The 14,919-nt window shown below is 58.9% G+C and overlaps 1 protein-coding gene across 1 annotated transcript; it reads right to left on the bottom strand.

Annotated features, from left to right (window-relative positions):
- Positions 1–1,820: 1,820 nt before the first annotated feature.
- On the bottom strand, positions 1,821–10,839 carry PERM1 (PPARGC1 and ESRR induced regulator, muscle 1). Its single transcript, XM_033079908.1, has 3 exons — positions 8,340–10,839; positions 6,164–6,280; positions 1,821–2,362 (listed from the first exon to the last, which is right to left on the bottom strand). The coding sequence occupies exons 1-3, from the start codon at positions 10,837–10,839 to the stop codon at positions 2,283–2,285; spliced, it is 2,697 nt and encodes an 898-aa protein (XP_032935799.1). The 3' UTR covers positions 1,821–2,282.
- Between the last annotated feature and the right edge of the window lie 4,080 nt (positions 10,840–14,919).

Genomic DNA, 14,919 nt, shown 5'->3' with positions numbered 1-14,919 from the left:
CAAATTCCCGGTCCCAGATCCCTCTGTGCCCCCCTGTCCCTATAAATTCCCACTCCCAGATCTCTCTGTGCCCCTGTCCCCAATTCCCAGATCTCTCTGTGCCCCCTTGTCCCCAATTCCCAGTCCCAGATCACTTTTTGTCCTCCTGCCCATCCCAAATTCCCAGATCCCTCTGTGCCCTTCTGTCCCAAATTCCCACTCCCAGATCTCTCTGTGCCCCCCTGTCCCTATAAATTCCCACTCCCAGTTCTCTCTGTATCCCCTTGTCCCCAATTCCCAGTCCCAGATCTCGCTCTGCCCTCACTCCATCCTGAATTCCCACTCCCAGATCCCTCTGTGCCCCCCTGTCCCAAATTTCCAGTCCCAGATCTCCCTGTGCCCTCCTGTCCATCCCAAATTCCCGGTCCCAGATACCTCTGTGCCCCCCTGTCCCTATAAATTCCCACTCCCAGTTCTCTCTGTAACCCCTGTCCCCAATTCCCAGATCCCTCTGTGCCCCCTTGTCCCCAATTCCCAGTCCCAGATCGCTTTTTGCCCTCCTGTCCATCCCAAATTCCCAAATCGCTCTGTGCCCTTCTGTCCCCAATTCCCAGTCCCAGATCTCCCTGTGCCCCCCGTCCATCCCAAATTCCAGTCCCAGATCGCTTTGTGTCCTCCTGTCCCCAATTCCCAGTCTCAGATCTTGCTCTGCCCTCACTCCATCCTGAATTCCAGTCCCAGATCCCTCTGTGCCCTCCTGTCCCAAATTCCCAGTCCCAGATCGTCTTTTGTCCTCCTGCCCATCCCAAATTCCCAAATCCCTCTGTGCCCTCCTGTCCCAAATTCCCGGTCCCAGATCCCTCTGTGTCCCTCTGTCCATCCCAAATTCCCAGATCTCTCTGTGCCCCCTGCCAGCTCTAACCCACGGCCCCCAGCCCATCGCATTAAAGCTTCACAGCACCCTCAGTATAAGGAAAAAAATGAACTTTTCCAGGCATCACCCTCTGCTTTCAGCAAAAAACTCCCTGCGCATCTCAGTCCCACTCTGTGCCATTCCCAGGCCGCTGAGGGAAGGAAATTCCTCCTCAATAACTCCCTGGAGTGCTGAGGGAGGCACTGGGGAGAGGGGAAAACTGAATAATTTCATTTTCCATCTCCACTTTTCCATTCCAGGCCCCCTCGAGCCCTCCCCGCACTGCTCCTCTCCAGGACGGGAGGCACAAAACGAAATAAATGAAATATTTCCTTTCCTTTCTGATCGGCGCTGCCAAACCCTCCCACGTCCTCCTCGCTCCTCTCCAACATCCTCCTGTCTTCTTTTCTGTCCCCTTTCCTGTCCCTTTTTCTGTCCCCCCTCCTGTCCCCTTTCCTGTCCCCTCTCCTGTCCCCTTTCTTGTCCCCTTTCCTGTCTCCTCCCCTGTCCCCTCTCCTGTCCCCTCCCCTGTCCCCTCTCTTGTCCCTTTTCCTGTCCCCTTTCCTGTCCCCTCCCCTGTCCCCTCTCCTGTCCCCTCTGCTGTCCCCTCTCCTGTCCCCTTTCCTGTCCCCTCCCCTGTCCCCTCTCCTGTCCCCTCTCCTGTCCCCTCTCCTGTCCCCTCTGCTGTCCCTTTTCCTGTCCCCTTTCCTGTCCCCTCTCCTGTCCCCTCTCCTGTCCCCTCTGCTGTCCCCTCTCCTGTCCCCTCTCCTGTCCCCTCTCTGTCCCCTCTCCTGTCCCCTCTCTGTCCCCTCTCCTGTCCCCTCTCCTGTCCCCTTTCCTGTCCCCTCTCCTGTCTCTCTCTGTCCCCTCTCCTGTCCCTTTCCCGAGCTCTGTCCCTTCCCCTCCGTCCCGCAGGACCCTCCCTTCCCCGGTGTGACCCCTGCCCGTCCCCTCCCTCGGGATGGGGACGTGTCCCCAGCTCCAGACCCGGCTGAAACTTTATCCCCGAGCCGAGCTGCGATTCCCGGAGCGAAACCCGAGCGCATTTTTGAGCCGTGCCGGAGTCACGGGAGCGGCTCCTCCATCCCCCCCAGCCCAGCTCATCCCAAAGCTCCCCCGTCCTCCTCCACAGCTGATCCCGGCTCTTCTGTCGCGATTCATCCCCTCCGTGAGCCCGGCTGGGAGGAGGGAGCAGCGGTGCCACCGGGCAGGGCAGAGCCACCCTGTCCTGTCCGTCTGTCTGTCTGTCTGTCCTGTCCCACCGGGACGCTCCCTGGGCCATCCTGGCCAGTCCGGATGGGGCCGGAGGAATCCTCGGGGCCGGTCCGAGCTTCCCGCACTGTCCAGAGCAAAGTCCCGGCCTCGGGCAGCGGCTCCGGCCAGGCAGGGGTTAAGTCCGGGGGTGCCCTTCCCTGACCTGCCGTCGGAAGTAGCGGATGGCCGAGAGGGTGCCAAAGCTTGCCAGGAACACTGGAAAAGAGCCGGCACATTCCCACGGTGATTCCCAGGAGCTTTTCCCAACAATGGGGTCCCAAATTCGTCCATGGGACACGCGGGGGTCGCTCCCCTCCTTCCCCAGCCCCCTCCTGCCTTTCCAAACATTCCCACACATAATTTATTTCCAACCTGAGTGGCCACATCCAATCCCAGAGTTCGGGTGCATGGAGACATCACCATTCCATAAAAATTGGTTTTTTTAAGGGAAATTCCCATAGGTGATGTGCAGTGGTTGGATGCCGAGATGCAGAAGAATATTTAATGGATTCCCAGATCCACGTGGGGATTTCATGGATTTCATGGATTTCATGCCCAGCACATTCCCACAGTGATCCCCAGGAGCTTTTCCCAACAATGGGGTCACAAATTTGTCCATGGGACACGCGGGGGTCGCTCCCTTCCTTCCCCTGTCCCCTCCTGCCTTTCCTCGAGTTCCCAAATTGAGTGGCCACATCCAATCCTGGAGTTTGGATGCATGGAGACATCACCATCCCATAAAAATTGGTGGTTTTTAAAGGGAAATTCCCATAGGTGATGTGCAGTGGCTGGATGCCAACATGCAGAAGAATATTTAATGGATGCCCAGATCCACGTGGGGATTTCATGGATTTCATGCCCAGCACATTCCCACACTGATTCCCAGGAGCTTTTCCTGCCCATGGGGTCCTAAATTAATCCGTGGGACACACGTGGGTCGCTCCCCTCCCTTCCCTGTCCCCTCCTGCCTTTCCTCGAGTTCCCAAATTGAGTGGCCACATCCAATCCCAGAGTTTGGATGCATGGAGACATCACCATCCCATAAAAATTGGTGGTTTTTAAAGGGAAATTCCCATAGGTGATGTGCAGTGGTTGGATGCAGAGGTGCAGAAGAATATTTAATGGATGCCCAGATCCATGTGGGGATTTCATGGATTTCATGCCCAGCACATTCCCACAGTGATTCCCAGGAGCTTTTCCCAACAATGGGGTCCCAAATTTGTCCATGGGATACGCGGGGGTCGCTCCCCTCCTTCCCCAGCCCCCTCCTGCCTTTCCAAACATTCCCACACAGAATTTATTCCCAACCTGAGTGGCCACATCCAATCCCAGAGTTTGGGTGCATGGAGACATCACCATTCCATAAAAATTGGTTTTTTTCTTAAGGGAAATGCCAATAGGTGATGTGCAGTGGTTGGATGCAGAGATGTAGAGGGAGATTCAATGGATGCACACATCCACATGGGGATTTTGTGGGTTGGTTGGTTGGAGTCACAGGTTCAGGTGGAAATTTGATTTTGGATGACAAAGACACACTGGAAAAAATCCCAGCAGGCCTTCAGGACAGCACCTGCACTTCCTGCTTCTGTTTGGACCAGGAGGACGCCAAAAAAAGCCAATTTTGGGGATTTTTCTGGGGATTTTCTGATCCCAGCCAAAAGCAGAAAATATCCAAAACCCCGAATTAAAAAATGTCAAAGAAACAACAAATGGGGATGAAACACAAACCAAGCTCTGCTCCGTGCTTGCACCCAACATTTTTGATTTGGTTTATAAGAGACATCAAATTCCCTTGATTCTCAAGGAAAACGGGAAATCCAAGCTGGGTTTTTGGACTCCACGCTTCAAATTCAGACTGGGTTTGGGTTTAGATGTTAGAGGAATGTAAATTCAGATTGGATTTGGGTTTAGATGTTAGAGGAATAAAAATTCAGATTGGATTTGGATTTAGGTATTGGAGGAAGATAAATTCAGACTGGGTTTGGGTTTAGATGTTAGAGGAAGATAAATTCAGATTGGATTTGGATTTAGGTGTTGGAGGAAAAGAAATTCAGATTGGATTTGGATTTAGATTTTAGAGGAATAAAAATTCAGATTTGATTTGGGTTTAGGTCTTAGAGGAAGATAAATTCAGCCTGGATTGAGATTTAGGTCTTAGGGAAAGATAAATTCAGATTGGATTTGGATTTAGATTTTAGAGGAATAAAAATTCAGATTGGATTTGGATTTAGGTCTTAGAGGAATAAAAATTCAGATTGGATTTGGATTTAGGTCTTAGAGGAAGATAAATTCAGACTGGATTTAGATTTAGCTGTTAGAGGAATACAAATTCAGATTGTATTTACATTTAGGAGTTGGAGGAAGATAAATTCAGCTCAAAGGAGCCCGAATGCCCAGAGGGAAGGGCAGCTCGGGGCTGTGGGACCGCTCCTGCCTCCCTCCTCTCCCGGTTATTCCACCCCGGGGCACGAGGAGCGCCTCCCTCTTTCCACACCTTCCCAGGGCCACGTCCTGCATCCCAAAAACCCAGCGGGGCAGCGGGGAAGGGGCCAAGAGCTGCTTGTGACGGTGGCATGGAGCAGCTCGGCTCGGGAGCTATTCCCAGCCCCGGTGTCGCCTTCCTGGTGACCTTAGCACGGAACATTCCTCGCCTGGAAAAGCAGCAGGAAGCCTCGAGGCCGGCATTTCATCCCAGGGAAGGGGCTCTCCGGGGCTGGGATTGGGAATTCAGGGGTGGAACTGGGAATTCTGGTCTGGAAGGGTTCTCCAGGGCTGAAACTGCTCCATCCAGGGCAGGGATTGGGAATTCAGGGCTGGAATTGGGAATGTTGGTCTGGAAGGGCTCTCCAGGGTTGGAGCTTCTCCATCCAGGGCAAAAGTTGGGAATCCAGGGCAGGAACTGGGAATTCAGGGCTGGAATTGGAAATCCATGGCTGGAATTGGGAATGCTGCCCTGGAAGGGCTCTCCAGGGCTGAACCTGCTCCATCCAGGGCAGGAATTGGGAATTCAGGGCTGGAATTGGGAATCCAGGGCAAAAATTGGGAATCCAGGGCTGGAATTGGGAATGTTGGTCTGGAAGGGCTCTCCAGGGCTGAACCTGCTCCATCCAGGGCAAGAATTGCAAATTCAGGGCTGGAATTGGGAATCCAGGGCAGGGATTGGGAATGTTGGTCTGGAAGGGCTCTCCAGGGCTGAACCTGCTCTATCCAGGGCAGGAATTGGGAATTCAGAGCTGGAATTGGGAATCCAGAGCAGGAAACGCTGCTCTGGAAGGGTTTTCCAGGGCAGGAATATGGACTGCTGCTCTGGAAGGGCTCTCCAGGGTTGAACGTGCTCCATCCAGGGTAGGAATTGGGAATCTGGGCAGGAATTGGGAATCCAGGGACGGAATTGGGAATGCTGCTCTCCCAGAGCCATTCCCTGCTCATCCATCCATCCCCTCTCCTCTGGGATTCCGTGAATTTGCATTTCCTCAGTTTCCCATCTCCTCCCCAGCAGCTCCCAATGCTGGGGTTGGAGAGGAGAGGATCCCACAGATCCCCAGGGAATTGCAGGACTCAGCACAGGAGGGTGGTGCCTCAGCTGGGTTGTGTCTGGGGACGAGATTAAACCTGAGCATTTCGGAAAAACTCGGGAATTTCGCTGCAGCCGGGATGGGGGAATCGAAACCTGCTCACTCCTGAGAAAATGCTGATCCCAAAATTCATCCCAAAACTGATCCTTAAACTGACCCCAAAACTGATCCCAAAACTGAACCCAAAATTGATCCCAAAACTGATCCCAAAACTGATCCCAAAACTGATCCCTGTCAGAGGCTGCACGGAGCAGGGTCCAGCTCAGCTCCAGCCACTTTGCAAGGAAAGCACCAAAAAAATGAGCAGGAATCAGCACGGGAACGACTTTGGAAAACCAGGAAAAGGCTGCACCTCCCCACAGGCAGGTGCAGGTATAAATATCCCGATTTTTTCCGCCCCCAGAGCCCTCCCCAGCCCCGTGCAGGCGGGCACTGTACGTACTGGTTTTCCAGGCATCCGGAGCCTGCAGGTCGGATGTCTTCACAGCCCAGGAGGCGAAGGCACAGAAGACGAGGCACATGTCCTTGTGGCTCAGCACCCGCGGCTCCTCCTCTGCTCCTGCCACGACAGCAGCACCAGCTCTGGGGGCTCTGTGCCACCTCCTGTGCCAGCCCTCCCCTCCCTCCGGGACCCCAAATCCCGGCCATTCAGCCCCGAGGGTGGTTTTGGTTCACAGGGGTTTGGGCAGGTTCCCAAAGGGTGGTGGCACTTTTGTCACCGCTCTGAGTGGCACACTCGGCTGGAAAGCCCGAGGGGGGTTTGTTAGAGGCACCCCAGGCTGCCTCAGCACCCCCTGCTCCCTGTGGTGCTGGGTTTGGCTCTGGGGAGGAGCAGATTTAGGACAGAGCAATCCTGGGGACACAGGCGAGGTCCCCTCCCTGTCACCAGTGTCCCCAGGCACCCGCAGGACAAACCTGAGAGTGCTCAGCATCCCTCTGGCCACCCCACCCCAGCCCTGCCTGTTACAGGGCTGAAACATCCCTGAGTGCCCTGCATTCCCTGCACTGCTGCATTCCCTGCACTGCATTCCCCGCACTGCCGCATTCCCTGCACTGCATTCCCTGCACTGCATTCCCTGCACCGCAGCATTCCCTGCCCTGCTGCATTCCCTGCCCTGCTGCATTCCCTGGACTGCATTCCCTGCACTGCTGCATTCCCGGCACTGCTGCGTTCCCTGCACTACTGCATTCCCTGCACTGCATTCCCTGCACTGTCGCATTCCCTGCACTGCATTCCCTGCACTACTGCATTCCCTACACTGCATTCCATGCACCGCTGCATTCCCTGCACCGCTGCATTCCCTGCACGTCATACCATGAACTGCTGCATTCCCTGCACCGCCGCATTCACTGCACCGCTGCATTCCCTGCACTGCTGCATTCCCTGCACTGCTGCAGTTCCAGCCGTATCTCAAGATCGGGTTATTTTTTGCTCCTATTTTTTTGATCAGGCTTTTAATTAAAACTGGCTTATTAATTAGCTGTGACCACCTCAGAGGAGTTTTTCTCCATACAAACAGACTGGAAGTTGGATTTTGAGGCTCCCTTTGGGGTGGATCCCTCATTGCTGGGGTTTAACATTAAACTCTGAGGCTCTGAGCATCATTGAAGCCCAAAGAGAAATCCCCTGCCTGTGCCCGTGGGAGCTTCTCCTTAATTCCCATCTCCCTCAGCTGCCTCCAGGAACAACGTTCAGGTGACCCCGGGGGTGTCCAGAGGGTGGTTTTGGGATCAGAGAGGGTTTCACAGCCCCACATTCCCTGTCCGTGCTGCCTGGCACGGGGACTGAGGGAGGGAGGATCCCAAGGGACACCAGGGTGACACCAGGAGTGTCCCAAGGGACAGCAGGGTGACACAGGGAGCGTCCCAAGGGTGACACAGAGAGTGTCCCAAGGGACAGCAGGGTGACACCGGGAGCGTCCCAAGGGTGACACAGGGACCATCCCAAAGGACACCAGGGTGACACAGGGACCATCCCGAGGGTGACACAGGGAGATCCCAAGGGTGACACAAGGACTGTCCCAAGGGTGACACCCGAAGCATCCCAAGGGACACCAGGGTGACACCAGGAGAGCCCCAAGGGTGATACAGGGACTGTCTCAAGGGTGACACAGGGAGCATCCCAAGGATGACACAGAGAGTGTCCCAAGGGACTCCAGGATGACACAAGGAGCATCCCAAGGGACACCAGGGTGACACCAGGAGAGTCCCAAAGGACACTAGGGTGACACAGGGAGCATCCCGAGGGTGACACCGGGAGCATCCCAAGGGACACCAGGGTGACACCAGGAGTGTTCCAAGGGACACCAGGGTGACACAGGGAGCACCCCAAGGGTGACACAGAGAGTGTCCCAAGGGTGACACAGGGAGCATCCCCAGGGTGACACAGGGAGCATCCCAAGGGTAACACAGGGAGTATCCCCAGGGTGACACAGGGAGTGCCCTAAGGGACACCAGGGTGACACAGGGAGCATCCCCAGGGTGACACAGGGAGCATCCCAAGGGTGACACAGGGAGCATCCCAAGGCTGACACAGGGAGCATCCCCAGTGTGACACAGGTAGCGCCCCCAGGGTGACACCGCCCGGGCCATGTCCCCGCAGCGGTTCCAGCCTTTACCTCTCAGTGCCAGGGCCGTGTCTCCATCCTCCGGCCACAGCCCGGCTCCTCCCAGCGGGACCAGGGCCAGCTCCTCCCCGCCTCTCCGGGGCACCAGCGCCTGCGAGCTCGAGGCTCGGCCTCCCCCGAGCTGCATCTGCCTCTGCAGCAGGGACCTCAGAGCCCCCACGGCTTTCTTCACCTCGGAGGCTGGGGCCATGGAGAAAATCCCCCTCCAGCCCGTCCTGTTCGGGGCTCTCTCTGGGAGGAAGTGTCCATAGACATCAGGGACAGGGATAACCACGGTGTCCTCGCCTGGGGCCGAGCTGGGAGCCTCCTTCTGCATCCCAGAGCGCTCCAAGCTGCTGAACTTCTTTCTTTTCCTGTCTTTAGCTTTGCCTTTTTTCCTGCTTCCTTCTGGCTCGTTGAACAAATACTCGTAGAGTTCAGGCCAGGAGATTTCCCTGGACAAGGGGGATTTCCTCCCCTCCAGGGAGCTGCCCAGCTCCTCCTCCTCCTGGGAATCACAGAACAGGTACTCGTACATCTCGGGCCACGTCACATCCAGGGAGTTGGACTTGGGAGAGGCTCCACCAGCGAAGCACAGGGGGCTCCTGGCCCTGGGCAGCTCAGCTGCAGCTTCCCAAGGGATCCCAGCTCCAGGAATCGTGGGGGTCTCAGCTGCAGGTTCACACGGGATCTCAATCGCAGGGATCCTGGGGATTTCGGCTGCAGGGATCCTGGGAATCTCCATTGCAGGGATCCTGGGAATCTCAATTGCAGGACTCCTGGGGATCTCCACTGCAGGCTCCCAAGGGATCCCCACTGCAGGAATCCTGGGGATCCCAGCTGCTGGCTCCCAAGGGATTTCAGCCACAGGTTTCCTGGGAATGACAGCTGCAGGCTCCCAAGGGATCCCAGCTGCAGGAACTGCAGGGATCTCTGGGGGTTTCCCGGGAATCTCAGCTGCAGGAATTACAGGGATCTCTGGGGGTTTCCTGGGAATCTCAGCTGCAGGAACTGCAGGGATCTCTGGGGGTTTCCTGGGAATCTCAGCATCGGGAATTCTAGGGATCTCAGCAGCAAGAATACCAGGGATCTCAACTGGTGGGATTCCAGGGATCTCCTTAGCAGCAATTCCAGTGATCTCAGCTGACGGGATTCCAGGGATCTCAGGTGATGGAATTCCAGGGATCTCCTTAGCAGCAATTCCAGTGATCTCAGCTGATGGAATTCCAGGGATCTCCTTAGCAGCAATTCCAGGGATCTCAGCTGATGGAATTCCAGGGATCTCAGCTGCAGGCTGTCCCCCAGCCCCCTCTGTCCCAGCAGCGTTCCCTCCCAACGCTGCTGCTCTCCCGGGCTGCAGAGGCTTCCCTGGCATCTCCTGGCACACCTCTGCGTCGCCAGGGACCACAGGGACACTGTCACGTCCGCCCAAGCCGCCGGCCTGCGCTGCCTTTGGCTGCTTGGTGGCCTTTGCCTTCCCTGGGGACTGCGCCCCCGGCTCCTTCCCCTTCTTGGGGGGAGCAGTCCCGGCATCGCCGCCGTCCCCGGGCACCGAGCGCTTGTTCTCCGCAGCCTCCTCGCTGCCCAGCCTGACCAGCGCTCCCTTGGCCTTGTCCTTCCCTCTACCCTTCCTCGGGGACATCGGGGAGCCCGGGGGAGCCTTCCCCGCTCCGGCCGCTCCCGGTGCCGCAGCCCCCGCCGGTTCCCGGTCCCCCTCGGTGGCTCCGCGCTGCCTGCGGCTCTTCCTGGGCTGTGCCGGCACCTTGGGCCTCACCACGCTGGGGGATCCGCCCGGTGAGCTCGGCTCCGTGCCCGCCTTCTCCTCCTCCGGTGCCACCCCGGGCAGCGACCCCAGCGCCGGGCTCGGGGGGTCCCCCGGGGGTCCCCGCGGTGCTGAGTCAGCGCTTCTCTCGGGCTGTCCCTCCGCGGGGCCGGGGGCTGCTGGAGCCCCTGGATGTGTCACCGCTGTCTGTGCCACCTCTGCCACCGGGGTTTGTCCCCCTCCTGCGTGCCCGCCCCGCTCGGGGGGCTCCGTGGCCGCTCCTTTCTCCGCCGCGTCCTGCCCGGCGCTGCCCTGGGCGGTGCCACCAGCCGTGGTGGCCGCGGGTGGCCTCGGTGGCTGCCTCCTCTGCGCGCTGGGCATGGCAGCGGCTGCCAGGCTGGGCTGGTCGCTGTCACACACGAACTCACCCGCAGAGCCCGGCTCCGCTTCGTCCGCGCTGCCCGAGAGGTGCCCACGCTGGGGACAGCGCGGGGAGGTGACAGTGACCGCCCCACGTGGGGCAGAGCTGCCCGTGCCAACCTCTGGCTCCGTGCCCGGGCTGGCCGCGATCCCCGGCTCGCTGCTGCGGGGACAGTCCCGTCCCGAGGTGTCCCCTTGCTCAATGTCACTGAGGCACTGCTCCTCGGCCGTGGCCAGCGAGGCCGGCGCCAGGCTGCACTCCTCGGCGGCGCGCAGGAACTCGGCCCATTCGCGGTCGTTCAGCTGGATGCTGTACTCGAAGTTATCCATTCCTGCGGCGGGGGGAGCGGGGACAGGTCAGGGAGCAGCGGGTGGCACCGCTGCGGGCACACGGAGCCCATGGGTGGGAGCCCCCAGCCCTCTGTGCCAGCTCCTCCCTTCCAGCTGCTCCTCCTCACCCGTTCCCAGCTGGAAATTCCAGCCCTTGGAACCTCAGCAGGATGGGGACCACAACCCACAAGTGACAGACCCCCTCTGCCCCACAGAAGGCTTTGGGATTTCCCCCAGAGCTTTGGGATGCTCCCCAGAGCTTTGGAATGATCCCAGAGCTTTGGGATGCTCCCCAGACCTGCACAAGGGCTTTGGGATGATCCCCAGAGCTTGGGATGCTCCCCAGAGCTTTGGGATGATCCCCAGAGCTTTGGAATTATCCCAGAGCTTTGGGATGCTCCCCAGAGCTGCACAGGAGCTTTGGGATGATCCCCAGACCTTTGGAATTCTCCCCAGAGCTGCACAAGGGCTTTGGGATGATCCCCAGAGCTTGGGATGCTCCCCAGAGCTTTGGGATGATCCCCAGAGCTTTGGGATGCTCCCCAGAACTTTGGAATTCTCCCCAGAGATTTGGGATGCTCCCCAGAGCTGCACAGGAGCTTTGGGATGATCCCAGAGCTTTGGGATTCTTCCCACAGCTTCAGAGGGGCTTTGGAACGATCCCCAGACCTTTGGGATTCTCCCCAGAGCTGCACAAGGGCTTTGGGATGATCCCCAGAGTTTTGGGATGATCCCCAGTGCTTTGGGATGCTCCCCAGAGCTTTGGGATTCTCCCCAGAGCTGCAAAGAAGGTTTGGGATGCTCCCCAGACCTTTGGGATGCTCCCCAGAGCTGCACCGGGGTTTTGGGATGCTCCCCAGAGCTTTGGGATTCTCCCCAGAGCTGCAAAGAAGGTTTGGGATGCTCCCCAGAGCTTTGGGATGCTCCCCAGAGCTGCACAGGAGCTTTGGGATGCTCCCCAGAGCTTGGGATGCTCCCCAGAGCTGCAAGGAAGGTTTGGGATTTTTTCCACAGCATCTCACCTCACCCCTCCCCTCCCCTTCTCCTTCTGCCTCGCAATCCACCCCAAAATGCGGGACGGGCATTCCCGAGCACTCCCGAGCATTCCCGGGGCCCAGCGCGATCGGGACATCCCAGCCGAGCCGTGGAAGCGGCCCCGGGGAGGGAGGCACAGCCCAGCCCGGGGGGATCCCGCAGGGGACAAGCGGGGAGGTGACAAAGGCCATCCTACCTGTCCCCCAGCCCCAGGCGGGGACGGAGCCATTCGAGCAGCCACGCAGAGCCCTCCCAGCACAACATGATGCCACGGGGGCAGAGCCCGGCTCCGGCTCCGATCCATTCAGGGACTAAAAATAAAACCCCCCTCCCTCCCCGGTGTCACTTGAGCTGTCACAATGCCACCGGCCCGCAGAGGGCAGGGCCATATATAGAACTGGTGGGGGACATGCCAATGTGTGACTGTGCCACGGACACGGCTGGGGACACCGGGACCGCTCCTGGTGGCCCTGCTCCCTTCTGGGGACACTCCGTGGGGTGGCCAGGCCATGGAGCTGGTGGCCTTTGGCACACCTGGCTGGCAGTGCCCGTCCCTTTTCCCACTGAGCCACTTTTCACCTTAGTCACCCTCTGCAGGGTGACACGAAGCCACCTCGGGGGCAGGGTTCACCTATTTAGGGCACTCCCAGGCCGTTTATTGCTGCCGGGTGACATCAGGAGATGGCAGGTCTTGTGACAATCCTGCCTGGCAGGGCGGGTGGCAGCTGTCCCACGCCACCAGGGCCACCTGGGCCACGTGTGGGGAGCCTCGGGCTGCGGCTCAGGGACAGCCTGACACGGGGGCGTGACAGAGTGGCCAAAGGAGGCTTGGCAGGTCACGAAGCAGAGCCAGAAATAACCCTCAGCTCCACGGAGCCTTCCTCCCACCTTCCTCCTCATCCCAAGGCCAGAAATAGCTGCCCTGGAAGAGCTGTGAGCAGAGCAGGGGCTGGGCAGTGAGCCCCAGGCCCTGCTGGCCCCCAGCACTGCCCCGAGGCTCCAGCCACCCCCTCGGCCACCAGCTGGGCGTGGTTGTGGCCAGGGTGGGGACACTGGGGGAGCTGAGGGCTCTGCACCCCCACAAGCTCTCCAGGGTCCCCCCCAGGACCAGGTGCTGGCCATGCCCACCCCAGGGAGCTGGGGACAGCTCCTGCTCTGTCCCCACAGGCAGGGGACAGCAGAGCCTCTTGTCCTGTCCCTGGCTCTGTCTCCATCCCAAATTCCCAGTCCCAGATCCCTCTGTGCCCTCCCGTCCCACATTCCCAGTCCTAGATCTCTCTGTGCCCCCCTGTCCCAAATTCCCAGTCCCAGATCTCTCTGTGCCCCCCTGTCAGTCTCAAATTCCCAGTCCCAGATCCCTCTGTACCCTCCTGTCCCAAATTCCCAGTCCCAGATCTCTCTGTGCCCTCCTGTCCCACATTCCCAGTCCCAGATCTCTCTGTGCCCCTCTGTCCATCCCAAATTCCCAGTCCCAGATCCCTGTGTGCCCGCCTGTCAGTCCCAAATTCCCAGCAGAGCCCCCTGTCCTGCCCCTGGCTCTGTCCCCATCCCAAATTCCCAGTCCCAGATGTCTCTGTGCCCTTCTGTCCTAAATTCCCAGTCCCAGACCTCACTGTGCCTTCCTCTCCCACATTCCCAGTCCCAGATCTCTCTGTGCCTCCCTGTCCATCCTAAATTCCCAGTCCCAGATCTCTCTGTGCCCTTCTGTCAGTCCCAAATTCCCAGCAGAGCCCTTCGCCCTGCCCCTGGCTCTGTCCCCATCCCAAATTCCCAGTCCCAGATCTCTCTGTGCCCTCCTGTCACAAATTCCCAGTCCCAGATCTCTCTGTGCCCCCTGTCCCTCCCAAATTCCCAGCAGAGCCCCCTGCCCTGCCCCTGGCTCTGTCCCCGCGGTCAGGGGACAGCAGAGTCCCCTGCCCTGCCCCGCTGTCCCCATCCCATGGGATGGAAGCTCCCCGTCGTGGCTGTTCCCCCGCACTGCAGAGGGCCGGGACAGCCCAGCCCAGGCGCAGCTGGAGGAAATTCCACGGCAGGAACATCTGGAAGGGAAGAGCCGCTGCCTCCCCGCCCTGTCGCCTTCCCCATCTGGCGACACCGCGGAGGGGAAACCGAGCGGCTTCCTCCGCTTGGCTGCCGGAGACTTCCTTCCCTGGGAGCCACAGAAACCTTTCAACTCGGCCAGCAGGGAACACCAGAGGGGCAGAGGTCACAGCCGGGGCTGCGGTGGCTGTGGTGTCACCCTGGAGCGTCGGTGTCACCCCGGAGCCACCCAGCCACAGCAGCCACACGTCCCACCCGGGTGACAAACACAGCTGGGATCAGGACACAGCTCAGGATTTCTCTGCCTGCCCAGGGAAAAGCCCATCCATAGGGAAATGATGCCTCAGCCACCGCTTCCCTCCCTTTTAGGGGGACAGAAAATCCCAGTGTGGCCTCAAGGGCACGTCCAGGTGGCACAGGGGCACGGTGTCACCTCGCTGAGGACATTTAGTGGCAGTGCAGAGCCCGTGCCCCATTTCCCTCGTGTCTCTCTGGGATTCCTGGCTGCAGCTCCAAGCTGCCAGATGCTGGGATGCTGCAGGGCTGCTGCAGGGCTGCTGCAGGGCTGCTGCAAGGCTGCTGCAAGGCTGCTGCAAGGCTGCAGGGCTGCTGCAGCCCCATCCCAGCACCTCCAGGATGGACTCTGTGGGATCAAGGACGGGATATAAATAACCCAAGTCAGGCTGTAATGAGAGAAGGGCCCGAAATAAAGCAGAGACGTGGCCCCCCGTGCCTGGTGGGACACAGCAGCCAGGATCAAGGGCATGGAAAAGGCAGGAAAAGTGGGAGTGGCACTTCCTTTGGGATAGAGATCTGGATGAAACCTTGAGCCTGGGCTCCAGGCTCAGCATTCACCACTCCCCGTGTAAAGGAACCTCGATTTCTGGGAAAGGAGCTCTCAGGGCAATGTGGAATAATTCCCTTCCTCCCCAGGCAGCTCCATCTGGGAAAATTCTACCTTTGTGCAGCTTCTCAAACACCCCAAGCGTGGGGGTTTGGCTGAAT

This window comes from Catharus ustulatus, chromosome 24 (genome assembly GCF_009819885.2).
Source record: "Catharus ustulatus isolate bCatUst1 chromosome 24, bCatUst1.pri.v2, whole genome shotgun sequence".
Classification (NCBI taxonomy): domain Eukaryota; kingdom Metazoa; phylum Chordata; class Aves; order Passeriformes; family Turdidae; genus Catharus; species Catharus ustulatus.
The sequence above is the reverse complement of the archived record's forward strand: the minus strand, read 5'-3'. Positions and strand labels throughout refer to the sequence as shown.